At 32.1% G+C, this 25178-nt stretch overlaps 1 protein-coding gene across 1 annotated transcript in view; it reads right to left on the bottom strand.

The window, feature by feature from the left end:
- LOC119682666 (Down syndrome cell adhesion molecule-like protein Dscam2) overlaps positions 1-25178 on the bottom strand; it is a 93511-nt gene that overhangs the window by 31190 nt on the left and 37143 nt on the right. Inside the window, exons 5-7 of the mRNA XM_038096156.1 lie at positions 19977-20821; positions 19744-19905; positions 2474-2764 (exon numbers count right to left, since the gene is read on the bottom strand). Coding sequence (XP_037952084.1) covers positions 2474-2764; positions 19744-19905; positions 19977-20821 — 1298 coding nt within the window. The remainder of the gene's footprint in view (positions 1-2473; positions 2765-19743; positions 19906-19976; positions 20822-25178) is intronic.

Genomic DNA, 25178 nt, shown 5'->3' on the forward strand with positions numbered 1-25178 from the left:
ATATTAACGTAGTTACTCAAGGATTGTAGCAGTGAGGGTGTGATGAAATGACTGAATAAGATTTTTATGCTATTTTGTGTTTTTGACTTATTTGCTGCGCACATTTATGTTCTTCAATTTTCAAGTCAGTACGACAAATTGATTCTTTTGAGTTGCAAAAATGATTATATATATTATATTAGCTGCCTTAAATCAACTTAAATTAAATCATTTACAATAAATGAACAAAAATTATGCAAATTAAAGTAATTTAAAATTTATTAAATTAAAATATTAGCAATATCGAAAGCCATATATAATATAAGCTATGCTGTTGTTTAGCAACTGTGTGCTACATACAAGCATTTGTTTTTAGTAGAGTGCAAGATGGTTTCTTGGTTGGTTGTTGTGTGTTCTTGTTGTATATTTTGATAAGTGATAATTTAGTTGTGCGTGTTTTGTAGTGTTTTGTGCCTTGGTAGTGATAATGTATGCAAAATTTGAGCTGTTTTGCCATCGAATTTATTAAATTAAATGTTTTTGGTTAAATATTTGAATTCGTTTAACTATGGTTAGGTTTCGACTAACTTTAGTTTATTGAAAAATGATTCATTGGAGTGCTGTTGCCATAATTTGTTAGATATTTGGTTTTTTCGATTATATTTTATATATACAAAAGTTTTTCATCAGTAGCTAAAAGTTTCGCTTGAATCAACGTTAGACAAGTAGTTTAATTATATTTAATTATAAAAAAGATATTTAAATGTTTTTAAACGTACGAAGTGTTTTTCCTTTCTTGTTAAAATAAGTATTTTACAAAATTTAATTTATTATTTTTTTTAATAAAAACTGTTGAAAAGAGAGAAATATTAGAAAATACTGGTGTTGAGTTTAGACGAAGGTGTCTGTTACAAAAGAGAAAAAAAATTATTAACTATTTTGAAGTTTTAGCCTACCATTCACAATTAACGTGACCACTTTGTTAACCTTTCCGACTTTATTGGTGACTTCACATTTGTAGAGTCCAGCATGGTCGGACGTTACATTATTGATCAGTAAAAGGCTAGTGTGCTCCCCTACACTAGCCACAGTAGCAATATTGTTTTGCAGACTAACACTATTTAAATACCATTGGAATAATAGAGGAAGATCACCCTTTGTCGCTATACATGTTAACTGCACATATTCACCCATATGACTTATAATGGCTGATTGTGCTAGATCGGCCAGTATGGGCAGCTCTTTAAGAAAAATGTGATGTTTTAATTAAAAATATTTGTAATGAAAGCTTGAGATTTTGAATTAAGCGAATTTCGGTTAAAGGATTTATTTTTAATTTTTAATATAGTTGAAGAAAAATAAAGAGTATTAGAGTAATGTAATCTGAAAATCTCAAAATCTCAATAGATTTCGGCTCTTTAATATTTAAATCAGAAATCAACTGGATGATATAATTGCTCACATAGTCCGCATTTTAATCATGTCCGAGCAACCTTTTACAGATTACTTATAAAATCAAATAAAATTATTAGATGGGACAACTTATATTTTGAAAAATAATTTTTAAATTCAAATTTAAATTTAGTACATAAAATATAAACTACAAAAAAAATTTGACCTCATACCCTTTACTTTCAGTTGTGACCATTTACTGGCCACACCAGCAGCATTACTTGCAACACATGTATAGTTTCCAGAATCACTAATTGTGGTCTGACGCAATGACAATATAAGAGTGTATTCGTCGATTTTATGATAAATAGAACGCAATAATGGCTGACCGTCTTTGAGCCAATAGATATCAATAGGTAAATCACCTGAAGTTATCATGCACATAACACGTACAGCTTGACCACCATTGACACCATTGGAGTTAAAATTAAATTGCTCGATTTGTGGTAGCTCTACATATGCGGGGAAGGGATCATAAATATTAGCAGTTAATAGTGCTCATATGTGCCCATGAATGAAAAATTAAAAAGTGCGTGATTAACCAAACATCCTGTTACGCTTAAAAGTATGCAATATTAATATGCTTAAGTAAAAGAAAAATTATAAAAACTAAATATGTTTTAAATTAAAATAAATACAATTTTATTATTTATTATTTTTGCTTCCGTTTTTAATATATTTAAAAACGAAATAGTTTAAATATAATATAAGCAAATAATATAAATATTGCACACTTTTAGGAGTATTAAAAATTGTTAGCCTGCACCTTGATTTGATACATACATCATAGCCAATGAAATAGTTCATGTTCCGCACCTTAACACCAACATAGCGTAAAAATATTTAATTCACACAGCTTAAGCGCCTAAATATATATAATATTTAATAGTTATTTACGAAAGAGTACATCTCATAGTCACTATGCTGACATACAAACACACATACTTATGTTGAAGATCAAATGAGTTAAATACACAAAGATACCTTACTGCAGTAAAATTAAACTATCTAAACTAAGTAATCTGCAAATCAATAAACAAACCCTTTATAGTTAGATTAGTGGAAACTAACGTATACCCCGCATGGTTTGCGCCCATACAAGTATATTTGCCAGCATGTTCACCGCGCACACTTTCAATATTCAATGAACTGCTGCGCTTGCTATGCATTAATATTGTAATGCCATCAACTAAATTGGCCGGTTCATCATTGTAGTACCAGGTTATATTAAAGGGCGCATCACCATGCACCACTGCACATGACAGTTGAAAGTAATCACCCAAATACAGTGGTGAATCGGCGTTTGTTGGGAGTGGCGCAAGTTTTGGTGGCACTAAATTTATTGTACAAATAAAAAATTTTTAAAGAGGATTTTAATAAATAAAACTTATTAAATATTATAAAAATAAGCATATAATAATTATGTAAATTAATCAAACGGCTTTTTATTAAAAATGTTGGTATTTAAAGAGCCATTTGGTATGCTTGTACCATTAACAATTAGTTGTGCTGTGTGATTTGTTACTCCAGCAGCATTTTTCCCAAAACATGTGTAATTGCCAACATGCGCACCCTGTACCGACTCGATAGTCAATACAGAACTTCGTGAACCCATTTTAGAAATCGATATACCCAACATTTCAGCGTAGCTTTCATCTAATTTCTGATCATTATAATACCAGTAGATAAGCAATGGATGATCTCCATGTATAATAGAACATTGTAGTGTAAAGAAATCACCGGGAAAGAATGCATCAGCACCGGCGGAAAATGGTGCAATTTTAAGTAAAACTAACAGAAATATTAAAAATAATTGAGAAGAATGAGAGAATGGATTAAAAAAAACTTTTCAATATAAGATTTTAATAAGTTCATTTCACTATTTTACTGATAAAATATTTTTATTCAAACAGATATTATGTTTCTATCAGATATTTGGTTCTTTTTTTTTACAGCACTTCAGAAAAATGGGAGACATCCATATAACTTGAAAAATGAAATGAAAGGCAACATTATATTCGAACTGAAAGTATATATAACATATCACTCTGCTTTAATATATACTCATAAAGGAAGGTATTCCAATAATAGGAAAATATTTCATGAACTACATTTCATGAACATTTCTTCAAATACAAGTGACGCTCCACGACATCACTTTATATTTACTAAGCACGATTGACAGTTCTAGTGAATAGTTATAATTTATTAAAATGATGAACTACTTCAACTTGAAATCTAATCCGCTATTTTATTAAAATAACAAGTTTAAAAAGTGTAGAGAGAAAACAATAGACCCATGCTTGGTCGCAGTAAACAATGGCGTTATGAATCCATTTGATTTTGGAACAATCATTTAATCAATATAACAGTGCATCTTACTAATTCACCCCAAAAGATATACAAAACCTTTTATTAGGACTATTCTTAATATGTTATTTGGGTTAATAATATTTGAATTAATTCTAGAAATTCTACGAAACTAATTAGATCTGTCATAAAATCATTAAATTTGTTTCTATAATATTTAGTTCAGTTGTGATTACTCAAACGTGCTATTTTGATAATGGCTTACAGCTTTACATGCTTAGAATCTCAGATATAAAAGTTTGTTACGTTGTTTAGTAAAAATTTTCCAAGCACCTACAAATTTTATCTAAAATTTCATTATTCGGTAAGTAAAGTTAGATAAATTTATAAAATTATGATAACTTAATTTTTGTATATAAAAATGTATTCAAGTTTTAAGTTAAATATATATTTGTTAATTTCTACTATATTTAGTTATTATACTGCATTATTATTACTTTGTATAGAAAAGTGTTAATTTTGCCACGACAGATATGGAGGAAAGAATATAGAAAGCTACTAAAAGTATACTTTCAGTGCATTGCATTACATACAATCGATATGATATCAATCGATTTATAAAAATTTAAAAAAAATTCTTCCGATTCTAACCATAAACATTGAGTTCCGTTGCAAATGTTTGCACACCCGCCGGATTTTCGGCATGACAAGTAAAATTTCCCGCATGTTGGTGGTCAACAAAATCTATTGTCAAGACACTGCTGCGGCGACCAACCATCATTGTGGTAATACCTAACTCTTCACTAACTACACGGTCATTCAATGTCCACTTAATAATTAATGGCAGATCACCAGTAGGGACTGAACAATGTAGTGTTAGGTATTGGCCCGTCTGTGCGGGACCCTCCTCAAAAGCAAAAGGAATTATGCGTGGTAGCACTAAAGTATGGAATATTCGGGAATTGTGCAAAATAAAATACATTAAAAATAATTTTAAATCAGTAAATTAAGAAATATACGTATAATAATATAGTTTTTAATTAGAATTTTTTATTTAAAAAAATTGCAAAAATTGTTAGAACCTATAACTTTCAATTGTGTAGTATAGCTAGTTTTGCCCGCTTCGTTTGAACCGTGGCAGCTATAATTTCCTGCGTTACGTCCATTAACACTTTCAATAGTCAAAACACTGCTACGGCGTCCTAGCTTTGAAATAATTATATCCTGATCATCGTCATTGACCAATGGTTGATTGTTAAAAGTCCAAAGTATATTTAATGGCAAATCGCCCTCAGTTATTGTACATTGATATGTTATATACTGACCGAGATGTACCGATTGACTGCCAGTCGAAAATGGCGAGATTTGCGGAGGTACTTTAAGTATATATGGTATATATAAATTCAGATTTCTTTAAGTGATGAAAAGGAACATATTACGATTTTTATTTCAATAAGTATATTTGCAACTCAAGTTTTCTTATCTCCGAAACGCAGTAAATTAAAGATATATTCAATATAATTTTAAAAACAAGTAGGGATAGATTATTTTTAGAATCAAACTGTTCTATAATTTTCTCTATTTATATTGTATATGTGGGAAAAATGGCTTGAGTTTTAATTAATAAGTTAAAAGAAATTTTTATAAAAAAAATAATATAATAAAAAATAAGTTCATTGAATAAAAAATAGATCTATTGTATCTCCTTTCACCATTAACAACTAAAGCTGCGTTAAACAAAGTCATCTGCGCATGGTTTCTCGCTCGGCAAGTATAATTTCCCGCATTATTTCCATTCACAGAGTCAATTGTGAGTACGCTAACTTTTTTACCGATTTTTGATGTTGTCACACCCAAATAATCATTCAACGGGTAATCATTAAAAAGCCATGTTATATCGACCGGCAGATCACCTTTCGATATGGTACATTGCACTGTTACTGAATCACCAAAATTAGCTGGTTCATCACCAAACTCAAATGGCGTTATTTTTGGTGGCACTTAGATAGGGAATACAAAATGAGAGTTAATATTTGGAATAAAATTATAAGATTAACAGAAACAACTTAAACACTTTAAAATATATTTAAAATTAATGTATAATTAATTTTGAAATCTATTCAACCATTAACAAATAATTCCGCTGTATGATATGCGATCCCTGCAATATTTTTGGCTACGCATGTGTAATTCCCCACATGACCGGCGTGCACTGCGTCGATGGTCAGTACACTTGCGCGTTTTCCACTTTTAAGTAACGTCACTCCACTACCAAAGTAGTTATGCATGGTATCATTATTCAGCAACCACTCGATATCGACTGGCATATCACCCGATGAGATCAGACAATTGACAGAAACGGAATCTTCAAAACTTGTTGGCTCGAGACCAAAATCGAAAGGTACTATTTTTGGCGGAACTACGGTTGTTCAGTTGTAAAGTATATAGCAATAAATAAAATTGAAAAAAAATTATAAATTTCAAATTCACATTTAAAAAAAATAGTATATTTTTTATAATTTCGTTTTCAAATCTAACAAAATATCGTGTATAAGTAATCTAATGCATTGATTGTAGGATATTATTAATGTTTATAATTCATCTAAATTACGTAGGTAAAATATTAATATTATTAAATATTAATAAAACATCAGATAAATTTTTCCAAGTTCCAAATTTTAATTTTAAATTTTTAAACAGATTCAGATAATTAGTTCCAACTCTATATATAAATGGATCCCTAAAAATATCTGGTATAAAAACAAACAATAAAAGTCATTATATTTAAGTTATATAAAATTTCTGATATTACCTTATAGTTCTACTACACACAATTCCAAGTGGAAAAGAAGTTTAGAATAATGACGTGGATGGACCTAAGCTTGGAGAAGAAAGAGAGAGGAAATGTTCTAGCAATAAACGCGATAACCTTAGTTTCAGAGTAAAAGAAACTAATAACAAAAATTTTATAAAATAATGAATTATTTTTTATTTTATAGCTATTTTTTTATTATACCAAATTTTATACAAAGCTTATTTAAATTTAAAAAACTATGTTATTTATATATAAGCCATTCAAAGCGCTTAGCCGATAACATGCAATAGAATTTTATTTTATTGAAGGGACTGTGGATGGGATTTTAATAATTTGGCTTAAATGAAAAAATCACCAACTAAAATTTTCCAATAAAATATTTGCTTTACTTAATTATTTTAAATAATAAAATTCATTATTGAATACCGTTAACTATTAATTGTGCGGTATAAGACGATGAGGCCCATAAATTTCTAGCTTTGCAAGTATAATTTCCAGCGTGACGCGCTGTTACAGCATCTATCATTAAGACACTTAAACGCTTGCCCATTTTTGAAGTTGTGATACCCGAATAGGAATTAAGTGGAAAATCATTGAATTGCCATTCAATGTCTAAAGGCAAATCACCCGAAGAAACAAGACAATTAATCGACACAGAATCTTCAAAATTGGCTGGAGCTTCACCGAAGTCAAAATGTGCTATTTTGGGTGCAACTGTAATGAGGAGATTTAGATTCATTGTGAAAGAGTTGAAGTACAGTTGAATCGAAATAAATGTTATAGTCAGGAGTATGTAAACGGAAGTATATATATGGCAAAAACAGCTATAGAGAAAATTATATGTCAACAAGATATGTTTGTGTATCTTAAACGCTTTATACGTATATAAGGTTAAGAGGTTTCAGGTTCTAAATAATTTAAACAAATAAATAAAAATAGTTTTTAAGTAATGTATGAACTATTGTCTACCATTCACAATAAGTTCTGTTGTGTAATTCACAGCAGCAGCATGATTTTTGGCTTTGCAGGTATATTTTCCAGCATGACGCGCATGTACATTATCTATTGTTAGCATACTAGTACGTTTACCACCTTTCATCACCGTAATACCCGAAAATGAACTAATACCGTAGTCGTTGAATAACCAATCTATGTCTATAGGTAAGTCCCCCGATGATATTAAACATGTTACGGAAACTGAATCTTCGAAATTAGCAGGAACTTCCCCGAAGTCAAATGGCGTTATTTTTGGTGGTACTAAGTATACAAAGGGAGTTGAAGAAAGGGATAAAAATCATATATTGAATAAAATTAAAAACATATATAATAAGAAATAGCTTATTGCCATTTTCATAAATAATACAACCATTAACAATTAATTCAGCTGAATATTCGCTGGCGGCTGCCTTATTGCGCGCTTTGCAAGTATAATTCCCGGCGTGTCCAGCATGCACCGAATCGATGGTAAGCAAACTTGTGCGCTTTCCTCCACGCAATACAGTGACCCCAGCAAAGTAATTAACTGGTTCGTGATTGAAAAGCCATTCAATATCAATTGGCATATCTCCCGAAGATACGAGACAATTAACTGAAACGGAATCTTCGAAATTGGCAGGGGATTCACCAAAGTCGAAAACAGCTATTTTGGGAGGCACTACACAGATGTTTGAAGAAATGAAAATAAGACAGAAAAGTAGTTTGATAGCAAACATTGTAAGTAAAAAAGACTGCATATCTGAACGTAGCCTAGCAAACGAAGAAACAAGCTTATTTTTAATTTGGTTATATTTTTTATAAATAAATTTAATTATGGCAATAAGTACAGTAAACAGCTCAAATTTTGCTCTTGTCAGTGTTATATATATGCTTTTATATAGATATCGACAGCAGTTTATACAAATGAAATTAAAAGACTACAAAAGTGTGTTTAATAAACCATACCAAGGATTCTTATATTAAGGAATTTCTTTTAATTTGAATACCGTTCACGATTAGTTCAGCTGTATATTCCACAGAATCGGCATCGTTGCGCGCTTTACATGTATAATTTCCGGCATGACCAGCATGCACTGAATCGATGGTCAGAATGCTTGCTTTCTTGCCACCTTTTACAATAGAAATGCCCGTATATGCATTTATAGGTTGTCTGTTAAACAACCATGTTATATCCATAGGCAAATCACCGAGGTATATCAAGCAATTAACAGAAACAGATTCTTCAAAATTTACAGCATGATCACCGAAATCAAAATGTGCTATTTTGGGAGGAACTATAAAGTAGTGTTGGGAAATTAATAAAAATATTTTAATTCTTTAAAAATAAATAAAGTTAAAAAGTATAATGTATTTGAAGCCAATTTGTGGTACCATTCACAATAAGTTCAGCGGTATAATTTTCTGATGTTGCTTGATTAACAGCGACGCAAGTATAATTTCCTGCATGATGGCCCCGAACATAATCGATAGATAAAGCGCTTATTTTCTTCCCTAACTTAACCATCGACACATCATATACATTTTCATTGATTTGTCGCCCGTTAAAAAGCCATGCAAAACTAACAGGGAAATCACCTGATGTTACCAAGCACTGTACACTTGCCGATTCACCGAAATTCGAAGGTTCTTCACCAAAACTAAACGATGCAATTTTTGGTGGTACTATGATGGTAGGTGGAAGTCATTTAAAGGTAAAAGAGAACATAAAAAGAAAAAAAGAAAAGATAAAGAATATTAAGAAATACGCCGAACCATTAACTTTCAATTCAGCTGTGTGATTTGCATGACCAGCACGATTCTCAGCTATGCATGAGTAATTTCCAGCATGCTTTGCTGATACGGACTCTATTGTCAGTTCGTTGATGCGCTTTCCACGCTTTGTTGTTATAATCTCAAGATAATCCTCAAAAGGCTTATCATTCAGCACCCAAGTTATGTTAACAGGTAAGTCCCCACCAGATATAGTACATTGTATGTTGACAAATTCACCATAACTCATAGACTCTTCACTGAACGAAAAAGGGCTAATTTTTGGCGGCACTTAAATACAGAAGGGATATAATAACTAATTATTAACAAATTAGAAATTAATAACAATAAATGCTCCTTAGTCGAAAGTGCTTCATGTAAAAAGCCTTTTATAGTATAGTTATTTTTAGAAAACATAACAATCTCTTTATTGGAGACAGCTTTGATTTACATACATTACCACAATGCACAAAATTGAAGGTGTAATATAAAAAAGATGAAGGAAAAGCTTAATAAAATTAAAAAGTTAAAATTATTTTCTACCTTAAAAAAACAAAACAAACAAACCATTCACGATCAATTCAGCAGAATGTTCCGTACGTCCTGCTGAATTACTTGCTATACACGTGAAAATCCCTGCGTGCTTTGCTTCGATAGCATCAATCATTAAATTATGTATACGCTGTCCACGTTTCTCAGTCATTATTTCCAATTCAGGCATTAGCGGGTGTCTATTAAGTGTCCATATAACAGACACTGGTAAATCCCCACCCGATATTGTGCAATGTACTGAGACGGGCTCACCAAAATTCATAGGCTCATCACCAAATGTGAATGGTGTTATTTTTGGTGGCACTAATTCAAGTGTGAAGGATAATCAACGATTGGTGGTAAAAATGAAAAGGAGTAAAAAAACAAAAAAAAAAACAATTAATTTATATATTAAAATGCGAAAACAAACCATTCACAATAAGTTGTGCAAAATGTTCGACATAGCCGGCTTTATTTTGTGCAAGGCAGGAATAATTGCCCGCATGATGTGCCGAAACTGACTCAATTGTCAATACATTAACTCGTTTACCAATACGCGAAAAGGATATATCGTGAAAACTATCTATAGCAGCATTATTCAGCAGCCAAGTCACATTAATAGGTAAATCTCCACCAAGTATGGTGCATTGTACGGAAGCTGGTTCACCATAATTTAAGGGTTCCTCTCCAAAGGTGAAGGGTGCAATTTTTGGTGCAACTTAGGGTAGTAAAATGAGGTAAGAACACATAATTTAATTTTTGTAATTGAGTTATACAATCGGTTAGAAAAACTTCAAATATCTTTAAATTCTTTGAAAAGATGAGTAAAAGATTTGTTCATGTGAAATAATTGTCAGGAAATGGTTCCAAACCTCCATCTAATTTTCGTTGAACCAAATGACGTTTAGAAACTGGTCTTTATTTGTGTTTATGTTAACTTCAGAGAGTTGTTTTGAATAGGCAAATAAGTTTACATATGTTATGACGTGCAATATATTTTTTAGTACTTATAAGTACTAAATTAAGTTTTAGTTAAATTATTTACTAGAAGCTCTATTGTAATCGTCACCTAAAAATTGATATTGAGTACAATAGTAACGTCGAATGGAAACGGTGAATTTAAAACTTATATATTATTTAAAGCATTTTTCTAGAATTAAAAATGTTTAAAAAAAAAGCGATTTGCAAGTTATATATACTCTATGTCTCACAAAAATTGAAGGTACAATATACGAAACGGGATTAATATTAAAAAAATATATATAACAAAATAATAGATATAATTCAAATTGAAAAGTGAAAACACATTTTTATAGTTCAAAATTATAAAAAAAAGCAACACTGACCATTCACAATAAGCGGGGCAGTATAGCTAGCTTTCCCTGCCCAATTTTTAGCTATACAAGTATAGTTTCCAGCATGATCAGCACTTACACTTTCTATAGCTAAAGCATGGGTATGACGAGTAAATTTTGTTGTTGCAATATTTAAGTGTTCAGGTAAATGGAAGTCATTGAATAACCATTGCACACTCATGGGCCAATCACCACCGGCAATAGTACATTGTATAGACGCAGGTTCGCCAAAATTTAAAGGTTCTTCACCAAATTGGAATGGTGTAATACGAGGTGGTACTTTTGTTTAATTGTTAAAAATAAAGTTAGATTGTTTTTAATATAAGATAAGGTAACAAAGGTAGTAATATAAGGTAGACAAGAGTATGATATTGTATAGTTTGTTATTTACTAGTGTTATTTATATGTAAAATTTAGTAATATATTTTATAATTTTAACTAAGTAAGCCAATAATACGAGTATGTATATCAACAAGTAAATTTTATATATTGTATATATATATGTATATATTTATATATATGTTTAAAGTTGTTATTTTTAAAAACCTCAACCAAAAGGCCATTCAGTATATAAACAGCAACAAGTTAGATTAACAAGATTAACAAAAGAGTAATAGCGGATAGACATATAGATTTATTGTACCATTCACAGTTAAATTTGTACTGTACATCGTAGCACCAGCCTCGTTACTTGCGGTACAAGTATAAGTGCCGGTATGAGCAGGAGTTGCTTTTGGTATTGATAAGACGCTGGATTTTGTACTAATACGATTTGTACGCATTACGGGTTGTAAGTAATCGTATCTGGTATCGGCCGCACTGCGTTCAAAACTCCAATTAATTTTAATGGGTCGGTCGCCTTTTTGTATTTGACATAATAAATCGACAGAGTCACCAGTGTTGATTATGTCATCATAGCTAAATGGTATAATTTGTGGCATAACTAAATAAAAATCAAAATTTTAAAACATATGTCTTGTGATTCAGGAAAGTGTAAGATTAACATACGACAGCAGATAAAAAAAGAAAAACTCAAAACAATAGGCATGTTAGACTCTAAATGGTTATTATAGTCTAAAATCTTTATGTGAGACCCAAGTAAAACTAGTACTTCTTGAATTTTACCTGAGATGAGTAATTACATGTAGTTATAAGAAGAATTTAAGTTATTTAATATATTACAGCTATAGAACTTTTAAAAATCATATAACCAAATCAGAAGTTGATTCAAAAAGCATTTCATATTTATCATATTTAGATTTTAAATACTCATCTATAGATATTTAATTATTTAAAGTTGGGATTAAGAATTATTACAAAATAAAAAATAATGCTAATAAAAAATCAACTTGAAACCCAAAGTTAAGAATGGAAACATATACAGTATTTGTTATAAAAAAAATACCATTCACAAACAACTCTGCAGTATATGAACTTTGTCCAGCTTTATTACTGGCAGTGCAAGTATAATTTCCAAAATGTGCAGCCTTTACTGATTCCACTGTTAATAAACTGATGCGATCACCAATTTTACTAGCCAAAACTCCCATGTGAGAAAATAATGGCAAATCATTATGAGCCCAGCGTATCTTCAAAGGTAAATCACCTTTGGCAACGTGACAAGTTAATTGGACGCTGTCACCTTCATTAGCTTCAGCATCAAAACTGAAAGGATGTATTGCGGGAAGTACTAAATACAAAAACAAAATGATAAAAGAAAATTTTTCAAATATTTGTTGAAAATTTAACAAAAAAAATATAATTAAGAAATTTTTTCTTTTAATTAAAAGAACCCGTTAATCACCATTAACTTTGAGTTCTGCTTCATAAGACGTTTCTCCAGCACGATTCGTTGCAATACAAGCATAAAGACCACGATGTTCGGATGATATATAATCAATATTTAAAGTGCTTGATTTACTTGACATACGACCTAGTACTATGTCAAAGTCGCCACTCTTTAATCTTTGATTGTTCAGAGTCCAAGTGATATTTATAGGTAAATCACCTTTTGTGACAGAACATTGTACACCTACCGAATCACCGGAATTAGAGGCCTCATCGCCAAAGGAGAAGGACATGATTTGTGGAGGTACTGGATAAATAATAATTTTAAATATGATTAAAAATAACAGATCGTTACAGTTCAATGAAATTTAAATGAATTGAACTAATTTTTAATGATTTCAGTATCACCATTCACAATAAGTTCAGCTGATTGTTCAGCACTGCCTGCTGCATTGGTTGCTATGCACTTGAACACACCGCGGTGTTGACCGTTAATGGCATCGATACTTAATGAACTTAACTTTGGCGACATTTTGATAATCCGTATGCCTGCATTTTCGTTAGTGATTGGTTGTCCATTAAGCGTCCAATGTAGTTGTAGTGGGGTGTCTCCCTTGAACACCATACACTGCACAGCGGTGCTGTCACCGTAATTTGATGGCTCATCACCAAAGAAAAACGGCATTACTTGTGGCGGTACTAATTTTGAAAGTAAATGTTACTGGTTTAATCCATAGAACTTATATCCAAATCAATTCAGCACCAGTGTTTCATAAGTTTCATACCCAAATCGTATTGTATAACAGTTTAAAAAAAATTTAATTGTTTGTTTTTTACTATTTAGTTGATTGTTTTAGCAGCTCAATATATTTTTGTTAATATTTTTACAATGACAAAACAGCCTTAGTTTTTACATAGAAAGACAATTACCAATACAGCACAAATGTTTACATAGAATTCAGCTAAAATGTGCACAACAACAAAACGCGTTACATGTACAACTATAGAAACTACAAAGCGTGCTAGAGATAAGCAACATTTTAGAAACTCTTCAACAAACCATTCACTTGCAATTCAGCTACGTATTCGCTAGAACCTGCTGAGTTCGTAGCTATACACTTATATATACCACGATGAATGGCACTCAATGAATCAATATTCAAAGAACTGGTACGCTTGTTAAGTCGTACCACGCTAAAGCCATGTTCACCATGAACAACAGGCGCGGAATTCAGTGACCAAAGTATTTCTAGCGGTAAATCGCCTTTAGGAACTACACAGTTTGCACTTGCGATTTCCCCCATATCTGCGGCGTCTTCACCAAATGAAAATGGTAACACTTGAGGTGGAACTGTTTATTAGTCAAGGAAAAAAACTTTTAATATAAATCTAATTGTTGTTAAAAAAAAAAATACACAAGAAAAAAAAACAAAACCAATTCATACAAAACAATTAAAAACAAACCATTAACGTGTAATTCAGCACTGTATTCAGCAATGCTTGCTTTATTTGACGCAATGCACTTGTAAGTGCCACGGTGCCGCGCTTCTAAAGAATCAATATTCAAAGAACTTGTTCGTGCGTTCATACGTGACAATGTGAAACCATGTTCACCGGTTATAATAGGCGCAGAATTTAAAGTCCAACGTATTTCCAAGGGTAAATCACCCTTTGGTACTAAACAAAATACCGCTGCCATTTCCCCAGTATTTGCCGCATCTTCACCGAAACTAAACGGTTGTATTTGTGGTGGAACTTTAAGGATATATTGGGAATGCAATGAAATGATTTGTAATAAAAACTGCAATAACTACTACGTATTTCTATTTACTATAAAAATATTTACTCAAATATCTAACAAACCATTCACTTCTAACACTGCAACATATTCAGCGTACCCTGCTGAATTGTTTGCGATGCACTTGTAATTGCCACGATGCATGGCCTCAAGTGAGTCCACATTTAACGAACTTGTACGCTTATTCATTCTAAAAATGGTGAATCCATTTTCACCATTTACAACTAACGCTGAATTTATCGTCCAAAAAATTTCCAATGGCAAATCACCTTTAGGCACAACACAAGTAACACTTGCTACTTCACCCCGATTAAGTGGCTCCTCGCCAAAACTAAATGGACTGATCTGTGGTGCCACTTTAAACCGATAAAGTATTCATTTATAAATATGTAATAAAATTTGTTAAATGATCGCATTTAATTTTTAATTTAATATGTCAATGCAAGGCATAAAAAAGTGTTATTAAGTAATATTTAGTCTACTGAGATACTTTGCTGAATGCTAAAAAGCAACTCTAATAACACTACTCAGATTCGTACTCAGATTTGAATCAAAATCCAGATATACAAGACAACGAAACACAAACAGCACAAAAATATTAGTAACAGGTTTATATTACAAGTGAATAATCCAGACATAACTAAGTTCTAAATATGATTATTGATAACACAATAGTTTCCTTTACTAACCATTCACTAGAAGTTCAGCAGTGTATTCAGCTTTTCCAGCTGAATTAGCAGCAATACAGCGATATGTGCCTCGATGATTAGCTTCTAAAGAATCTATACTTAAAATACTAGTACGAGCACCTAACTTAGTTATAGTAAAACCAGCAAGTCCAGAAGTCAGTGGTTTAGAATTTAAGGTCCAATATAATTCGAGTGGTAAATCACCCTTAAATGCGACACAGGTTATGCTAAATGCATCACCTGTGTTGAATACTTCATCACCAATATTGAATGGCAGTATAAAAGGAGCAACTAAAAATTAATTAATTTAAACTTAATGAACAAAAACAAAAAAAAAACAATTCTTATTAAATACATATTTCAATGAAACCCTTTTCATGAATGAATCTAACCATTAACTTGCAATTCGGCGGTATATTCCGTAAAACCAGCTTTGTTATTAGCTATGCATTTGTAGATGCCACGATGTTTCGCTTCAAGCGCCATTATAGTAAGAGAACTGGTACGTGGATTCATACGCATTAAGGTAAAGCCATCTTCACCATTTATAATTGGTGCTGAATTCCACGTCCAGTGAATATTTAACGGCAAATCACCTTTACTAACCATGCACTGAGCTCCCGCCATTTCACCAAAATTCATAGGCTCGTCCCCAAAACTAAATTGCATTATTTGTGGTGGCACTGGAGCGAAATATGTTAAGGGTAAGTTGGAAGGAAATTATTAACATAAGAACTAAAAAAGTAAAAATGATAGCGAAGTGTGTAAAGAAGTCTACAACTCTTATATGTACCATTAACTTGCAACTCAGAACTGTGAAAGGCAGAGCCTGCTTTATTCTCAGCTATACACTTGAATAACCCACGATGATATTCCTCAACCGCAGCAATATTTAGCACACTTGTTTTCGGTGATAGTTTTAGTATGGTGATTCCTTCCTCTCCATTTATAATAGGTCGAGAGTTAAGCGTCCATTTTATAGTAATTGGAACATCGCCTTTTTGAATCATACATTGTACACCAGCGTTTTCACCAGTATTGACAGGATCGTCACCAAAAGAAAACGGTACTACCGAAGGTGGAACTAAACATGTGATTCCCCACATATAATAAAGTACACATATGTCATTTTCACATTTTTATATCTAATAAATATGCATCGGTTTTAAAATATGTATATTAACAGTATAAAATATATTCTGTCTTCTATGCGGATCTACATAGTTACTAACATGAGTAAGAAGCGAGCAATTATAATCTATAAACCAGATGTCCATATTGGTTCGGTGACATAACTTTTGGGAAAACTTTCTGAGTTAATGTTAACTAAAAGAAATAGCTAAATTAAAGTCTATCAGTGATAATCGCTTGGATAAGTATTTTTTAGAATCCTCAAATAAAAGTCAACTTGGATTTGTTGGTTGGCTTGTGGCTATTACTTGCATTAACAAACAGGAATATAACATCAAGTCGAAATTATAAATACTGAGAAAATGGTAACCTTTACATTTGGATAATTTGTAACTAAGGTGATTAATGTAAAATGTGAAGTAACAACAAAAGTATATCTCCGAGAATACATTATGCTTTCACATTGAATAATAGCCAATTTGGGAAGAAAGGTGAAAAATTTAAAAAGATATAGTCTAACTTCACTGAAGTGGAAAGTCGATAACATTTGCTGCATCAGTAGGAAGGTTAAAATAGAAATAATTGAAAAAATTGAAAATTAAAATATTTCTTATGCTGATATTTTTTAATTTCATATTAACCATTAACAGCCAATAATGCCGACTGTCTGGTGACTCCTGCATTATTTGTTGCTACGCAAGTATAGTTTCCTGAGTGTCTGGCACGTACAGATTCTATACTCAAGACACTTATACGTTGACTGTTACGTGTTACAACGATACCATCGTTTGTGAAAACTCGACCGCCATTTTTTGTCCAAGCGATATCAACCGGAAGATCTCCTTTATTCACTGTACAATATGCCGACACCATATCCATTTCGTTGATCGTCTCTTGACCAAAGTCAAATGGAATCACTTGGGGTAAGACTAGTAAGGCAAGGGTGAAACTCATATCAACAAAATATATAAGAAACCAAAAAGAAAACTATTCATAAAACAAGACTTCTAAGATTTTGAAAAATATTAGTAACCATTCACAGCCAGCATTGCTGATTGTTTTGTCACGCCAGCATTATTTGTGGTCACACAAGTATAGTTTCCAGCATGTCTGGCGCGAACAGATTCAATGCTTAATACACTTAAACGTTGACTGTTTCTTGTAACTACCAGCCCATCATTGGTATAAATCCGTCCACCATTTTTAGTCCAATATATATCAATGGGTAAATCACCCTTGTTCACAGTACAAGAAGCGGAAACCATGTCTAACTCATTGATGCCTTCCTCTCCAAAATCGAAAGGTACAACTTGCGGCAAAACTTGGGAATATAAGGACAAACAATTGCAAAATTATAAGTAAAAAATAACAATTACAGACAAAGAAAAATTTTTAATTTTGTAATAACCATTAATGGCCAATACAGCCCAATGCTTAATAACACCCGCATTGTTGGTAGCGACACAAGTATAGTTCCCCGCATGTCTGGCACGCACTGATTCTATGCTTAAAACACTCATGCGTTGACTGGTTTTCGTAATTACTATACCATCGTTGGTATAAAGACGTCCACCATTTCTAGTCCAAGCAACATCAATCGGTAAATCCCCCTTATTTACTGTACAAGATGCAGAGACCATATCCAATTCATTAACACTTTCCTCGCCGAAGTCAAAGGGCACAATTTGGGGCAACACTTACGGTTATTAAGTGGACGATTAGGAAAAAAAAAAATTAAAAACCATGAAAAAGCGTACAGAAATACAAAATATCTGAAGACTACGAGAGCAAAGCAATATCTAATTTCCCAGCATTTTCCCACCGTTAACACTTAATTCCGCCGTGTGAAAGGCCATGCCAGCAGAATTGCGAGCCACGCATGTGTAGTTGGCACGATGCCGTGCGTGTACTGATTCGATGCTCAGCATACTGATACGTTGTGTTGTTTTTGTAATCAGTATGCCATCGTTGGTCATCAATTTGCCTAAGCCTAATGTTGGATCAGGTGCCGTTGTCCAATAGAGTTCTATGGGTGTATCGCCTTTATTAACAGTGCATGTAGCCGATACCATATCATTCATATTAATTGTGTCAGTACCGAAATCGAAGGGTACAATTTGTGGTGGCACTATTATCGCAGAGAAAGATGTTAGAAGTAACAATTTTGCCGTTAAAAAACAAAAACAACCAACGTTGAATTATTATAATTTGTTTAAATCTTCCTAGTACATATAATATACACTCGACGCAGGAACTGAACTTTATCTTTATAAATATTAAAGTGTTTTCGAAAGAGTATACTTTGATAGCGAAATATGTGCTTTGGAGAATGCGATATAAGTCTACAAATACTGCAATTAAGTCAGGAATTTGAAGCATTAAATTTAAATTAAACCACAATTTGCTCGAAAACATGCTATAAAATTATGGTATGGTTTTTTATTAGTTGCGGGCCTTAAAGCGCGCTGCAGACTATAATTTTCGATTGTCATTCAAATTGCGGTCTCTCTTGCTCACATTTATTCTGGTGACCGAACTTGAACATTCAAGAGTTATCATTTAAGCAAAATTTTTGAAGAATAAGGGTGTTTCCGCACGCTGTAAGTGTGTTAGTGCAACCACGCAAAAATATGCTCTGGAATGACGAATGCAAGTTTTTGGATGACAGACTATCATTCACAACATGTTGGCGAGAAGCTGAATGAAATTTTGGTAAGCACGCCAACATGTTACCTGCGTGTTAGTCAAAGGTGCAGACTATCATTTTTAAGTGTCATTCCTAGATATTTGGAGCAGTAATTCACTTTATAAGAAAATGCTATTACTATATTTTTAATAGCTGCTTTGTAAATAGCGAAGATCTTATTAATATGAAGATACTTCATCAAATGTTTGAATAAACATAGAATAGAAAATCGAAATTCTTTTATTCAACGTTTTTATTTTTACATTTGTACAGAGAGTACATATTGTCACTAGCAATATTCTTTTAATTAATTGCACTTTCTGTAGACTACATATCATATTCTATAAGAAGACGGATGGACCATATTTCACATATCAATAGTACACAAAATATTCATAACAAATTTTCCACATTTCCTTTCCTTTTTCAAAAATGTGGTGTATGATTGAAAAAATTTAACTTACCCATAACTTGAACTTCAAGTGATCCACGGGCGGAGTATCCTTCGACATTTTTCGCAACGCAAGTATAAGTTGCTTGATCAGAGTTTCGTTCAACATTTTCGATAATAAGTGTACCATTAGGAAAAACTTTTTGTTTACGGTTGATGGGCAAAGCGCGATTATCTAAAACCCAAAAGCAAATGGCATTCAATAGAATGTGAGAAAAACTATTAGATTTTATAATCATAACATACCACGTTCCCAAACGATTGAATCAATAGGATATCCTGCAACTGGACATGTGACAATTAATGTTTCACCGGCTACAATAGCTTTCTTCTCCATTTGTCTGATATACGGTAAACCATATACGTTTAATTTTGCTGAGTGTTCCGCTACACCAACTTTACTTTTTGCTATGCATTTATATAAACCACCATCATTGGCATGCACGGAGGTTATGTTCAGATATGACACAACATCGCCATTTACGGTTACATATTGTCCAACTTGGTAGCGATCATTATTTGCGATTTTTTTACCATCGAGTTCCCATGAAATTTCAGGTGTTGGATTGCCGCCAGCAACACATTTTAAGAACACACTTGGGCCAGGTTCCATGGTTTCTTCTTGAAATGCTTGACGTATGACTGGTGGATCAAAGCGACCACCTAATTTCAATTCAGCACTGGCTTCAGCAGATTCCTGATCGTTGCGAACAAAGCATTGGTACATGCCTTTATCTTCCTTCTTGACTGATTCTATACGTAAGACAGGATCGCTATGTCCAATTGATTTACCATCTTTCATCCAACTGATAGTCTTAATTGGATTGCCGGTATAATGGCAGGTAAATACAGCAGGACGACCAAAGTCAACAGTTTGTGTTGGTGGATCAATTTTTGCGGATAGAGGTGCAGTAACGGTGAGTACGGTTTCAACGCTTTCGCCACCAACGGAATTGTTGACCACACATAAATATTTACCAGAATCGTCGACTACAGCATCCTTGATGATCAATGTGCCTGAGACTTGTTTAACGCGATCGTTCAGTACAACAGCTTGTTTCCGTGTAGTACCTTCAATAAATTTATACCATCTGTATAAAATAGAAAATATATTTATATTAGGTACTGTTGTTTTTTAATATTTGTAAGCAAAAGTCCGAAATGAAAGAATGAAATGCTTTGAGATGTAATAAATACGGTGCAACTGGTAAGCTCAACAATGAAATGATTAAGTGTTGTTGCGTTTCAGAAAGCACATAAATTTGTTCTTTAAACAACTCAAATAACAGCTACATAGAACGTTACTTACTCGTTTTTGTAGGACTTGGAAACTAGTAACTAGCTCCGATATACTTACCCAAATGTCGTAACTGTTGGTTGTCTTTAAAGAACCTTTAACGCGATTACATTTCATTTTAACATTTTGAACTGTTTTTTTGCAATCAGATAGAAAGGACCCTGGTACGACCTATAAAAGGAATGACATATGAATGACAAGATCATATGTTAAGAGCTGGTACAAAAGAAATAATATGAAGACACTTTGAAGACAATGACTTTTTTACCCATTTGAAAAGTATTTCTTAAAATTTAAAAGGTAAGCCTAAAGGACAACAAGATTACAAAGGGGTCTCCCATATCAATTGATTTCTGCAAAATATTAAGAATATGTTGGGATACTCGTATAATTCAATACAGTAAATAAAATATTGCTACAAGCATAAAAAGTGATTTGTTTATTACAATATTTTGCAATGTCATTGAGTTTGTACAAACTTATATCATAATCGTATAAGATACGTACATAAATGTCTATCATAGATATCTTTCATTTTGTGAAACGGAATTTTTTAAAATAATACAAAACTAAACATTACAATATTGCTCACTCTAGACAATATTCACCTATAAAGAGGTACTGGATAACCTTGAACTGGACAATGCCCTACAAATACATTTGATAATGGAACGTCATATATTTCTATACTTTTGGTTGCAATGCGAGGTTTAACATGACCAACAGGTTCTATAAGAAAATATTGTAAAGACAATATACAATATAAAAAAAGGATAATTTTGCAATAATGACTGCCCAAATGTTTTTTAATATTTAAGAGATCGTTGATTAAATGCATTTATTAGTTACCTAAATAACGACATAGGATAAGATTGAGCTTGACATAACATAGCAAAACTACTGCCCGAATACATTGTCTGCTCTTGCAAACGATCTCCAGATACCTTAGGAGCAACACTGCCGATTGGTTCTGAAAATTTATTTACAAACGTTTTAATAGAACAACAAAAATATTAATTACATATAGTCTAATAAAATATCCTGTTTTAATGATATCTGCTCTGGAATTTAATTCTTAACAATATGTAACTGAGAAAACCTGACAGATCTATTATACTGAAAAATTTGAGGCATATTGGTAGATTTGTTAGAATGGTTTGCTTTTATCTAAATGGGGGAGTTGTGTCGTTAAGCCTTGTCTACACCTTTACCACTGCGATCTTTTTGGGGATACTTTTGGTCTGTGTTTGAACAATACTAATCCGCGGTATAACCAACGCCCGTTATTTAAGCTCAAAGATGATCTATTTAATAAAGATTTATTGACATAATATCAAGAAGCTGGTATTCCTTATTATTCAATTGATAATTATGTCTTAAATTTAATGTCTTAAATTTAAATTTAAACAGAGTCTCGTCTAATTAATTGAATATCTCTGTTTTACCTAAATAGTGGTGTTGGATAAGATTGTCCTTGACAAAGCACAGCTAAACTTTGCATGGCTGTTCTAGTTAATTCCTGTAAGCGACCACCTGATATCTTGGGTGCTACACTACCAACTGGTTCTAGAAATTAAAATACTTTTAGGTTAGAGTAAAGTACGAAGTCGAGCTGAAATAAATTTTATATTAAACTCTAAATGTTGGGATAATATTGTCAAAAACACGGAGTTCAAGACTAAAATAATGTGGAGACGAATCTCAAGGCTTCAATTTAATTAAATTGTTATTGAATGATATAAAGTTTTTAATATCTTAATAATAATAATATTGGTAAGTTAATTCAGCAAAAAAGTATAGTATTATTTATATATAGCTAAATACCTTATAAAGGGAACTGGATAAGCCTGTGCTTGACACAACAATGCAAAACTTTGACCAGAATTACGTGAGAATGTAAAACTTTTAAGATCATTTGAAAAGGTGGGAGCTTTCGCACCGACAGGCTCTATAAAAATTTTAGTAGAATAAAAACTTATATAATAATAAATTTAATTTAAAGTGCAGAACCTATTGGCAGTGATTTCAGCTATATTTTTAACTATTATTCTGCTAGTACCTATATGTGTATAGTTACCGTATTATGGGAACTGGAAATGCTTGAGCTTGGCAAAGCAAAGCGAAACTTTGCCCAATAGTACGCGTATAGGAAAATATGTTAGAATCTGTGGAAAACGTTGGGGCCTTCGCTCCGACAGGCTCTAATAATAACACAAATTTAAGTGCAAAATAAATATATAATTGTAATCCAGAATGGTTTAAAAAATGCAGTTATAAAAATCAATGCTAAAAATGCCTAAATGTTGGTTTTAGTACCTGAAAAATGGCACAGGATATGCTTGAGCTTGGCAAAGTAAAACGAGATCTTTTCCCTGTGATTCCCAGAATGTACTACTCTTTGATGCTGTTGAAAATGCTGGAGCTTTAGCACCAAGAGGTTCTATAGCAAATAATTGTATAATTATATTATTTTTATAAATTAATACAATATATGAATATATGTACAAGACAAAACTATAAACTGCCTGAATTTGCTTAAGTGTGTACAACATTCTAAGCTAGAAGATTTCATTGAATTAAGTTCGAGGTTATAAATGATAAAGTTTTGATTATAATATATAAAGATATGTCCACCTGAATAAAGGTACTGGATATGCTTGAGCCTGGCACAGTAGAGCGAAACCTTGATTCACTAAACGCAAGTATGAAAATGAATTTGAATCGGTAGAAAATGTTGGAGCTCTTGCACCGATTGGTTCTATAAAATTATATAAAAGTTCGTTATAAAATATGTTAAGAAACAAATAGGAAAAATGCCTGATTTATTAATTTAATGATTATAAAATTTTATGAAAAAATAATTGAATCACCTTATAAAAGGAACAGGAAATGCCTGTGCCTGACAGAGCAGAGCAAAACTTGAGTTAATTGCGCGCACAAAGATACTGCCTTTAGAATCAGTAGAAAATGTAGGAGGTTTTGCACCAACAGGTTCTATATTTTAAAAAATTATAATTAATGCTATGCAACGATGATGAAAATTTACGTTTAACATATGCAGAACCAATTGGTAAGTGTTTATTTAAAAAAAAAGATTAGAATGTTAGAAAATCGTCAATGAAAGATAACTTGGTCTTCTTGCGAAAGTTTGAATGTCTACAGTTCGATTAGGGTCAATTGTTAGCAAAAAAGATCTACTACTCTCACAGTCCGGATGATATTGCGTTTTATGGCTACTGAAAAATATGCTACCACTCAAAGGATATTTTTCTAATATTAATGAATTTAATATTCTTGGTATAAATGAATAGTAAAATATGGCCTTGGGGTAAACCCCCATTAAAACTGAACAAGTATTTTTTACTAGAAATCATAAGCTTTATGTTGTTTCTCTATGTACCAATTTTACGAGGTATTGAGATGTAATTAACGGAAAAAGCAATATTTTTAAGAATTATATTTGAAACAATCATCGGTATAAATTAGCCTAACTTACGATTCACTACACCATATATTAAAGTAAAAATGGTTGTCTTTAGCACTTATTTATATCAGCTCGAAACAAATAAAAAAATAACGACTTCAGACACCACCGTACTATTCGTTTTATTTCTTATGACTATATCACTTTACAAAAAACAAATTCTGTGGTTTGAAAATCCTTATATCACTACTTTATGAGAGATTCAGTAGAAGCGTAATACCGAGTAAATACAATGCAAGGTATTCACATCCTTTCTGGTACAACCAAGTCTTGTTGTACAATGATTAGGAAAGATGAAAGATAAGGATTACATGAAATTATTATGTTGAAGCGATCCATTTTATGAAGAAGAATACTCCTAGTAGAGAGTACAGTTTTGGAACTGAAGTTACAAAACACTGTATATCTAAAAAAAAAACAAACCTAAAATATGGTACAGGATATGCCTGAGCTTGGCATACTAAAGCTAAAGTACTATTTTCTGGTGTAATATTAGCAAAGGATGTAGCATCGTTTGGAAATGATGGCCGTTTAAAACCGACAGGCTCTAAAAATTTTATTAAAAAATTTATGTTTATATTTCACATATTTATATTATATATCTATTAGAATGTTGAAAACTGCCTTCCCAATATTCATTTAATTATTTATATGGAAGATTGAGACT

The sequence above is a fragment of the Teleopsis dalmanni genome, chromosome 2 (genome assembly GCF_002237135.1).
Source record: "Teleopsis dalmanni isolate 2A chromosome 2, ASM223713v2, whole genome shotgun sequence".
Taxonomy (NCBI): domain Eukaryota; kingdom Metazoa; phylum Arthropoda; class Insecta; order Diptera; family Diopsidae; genus Teleopsis; species Teleopsis dalmanni.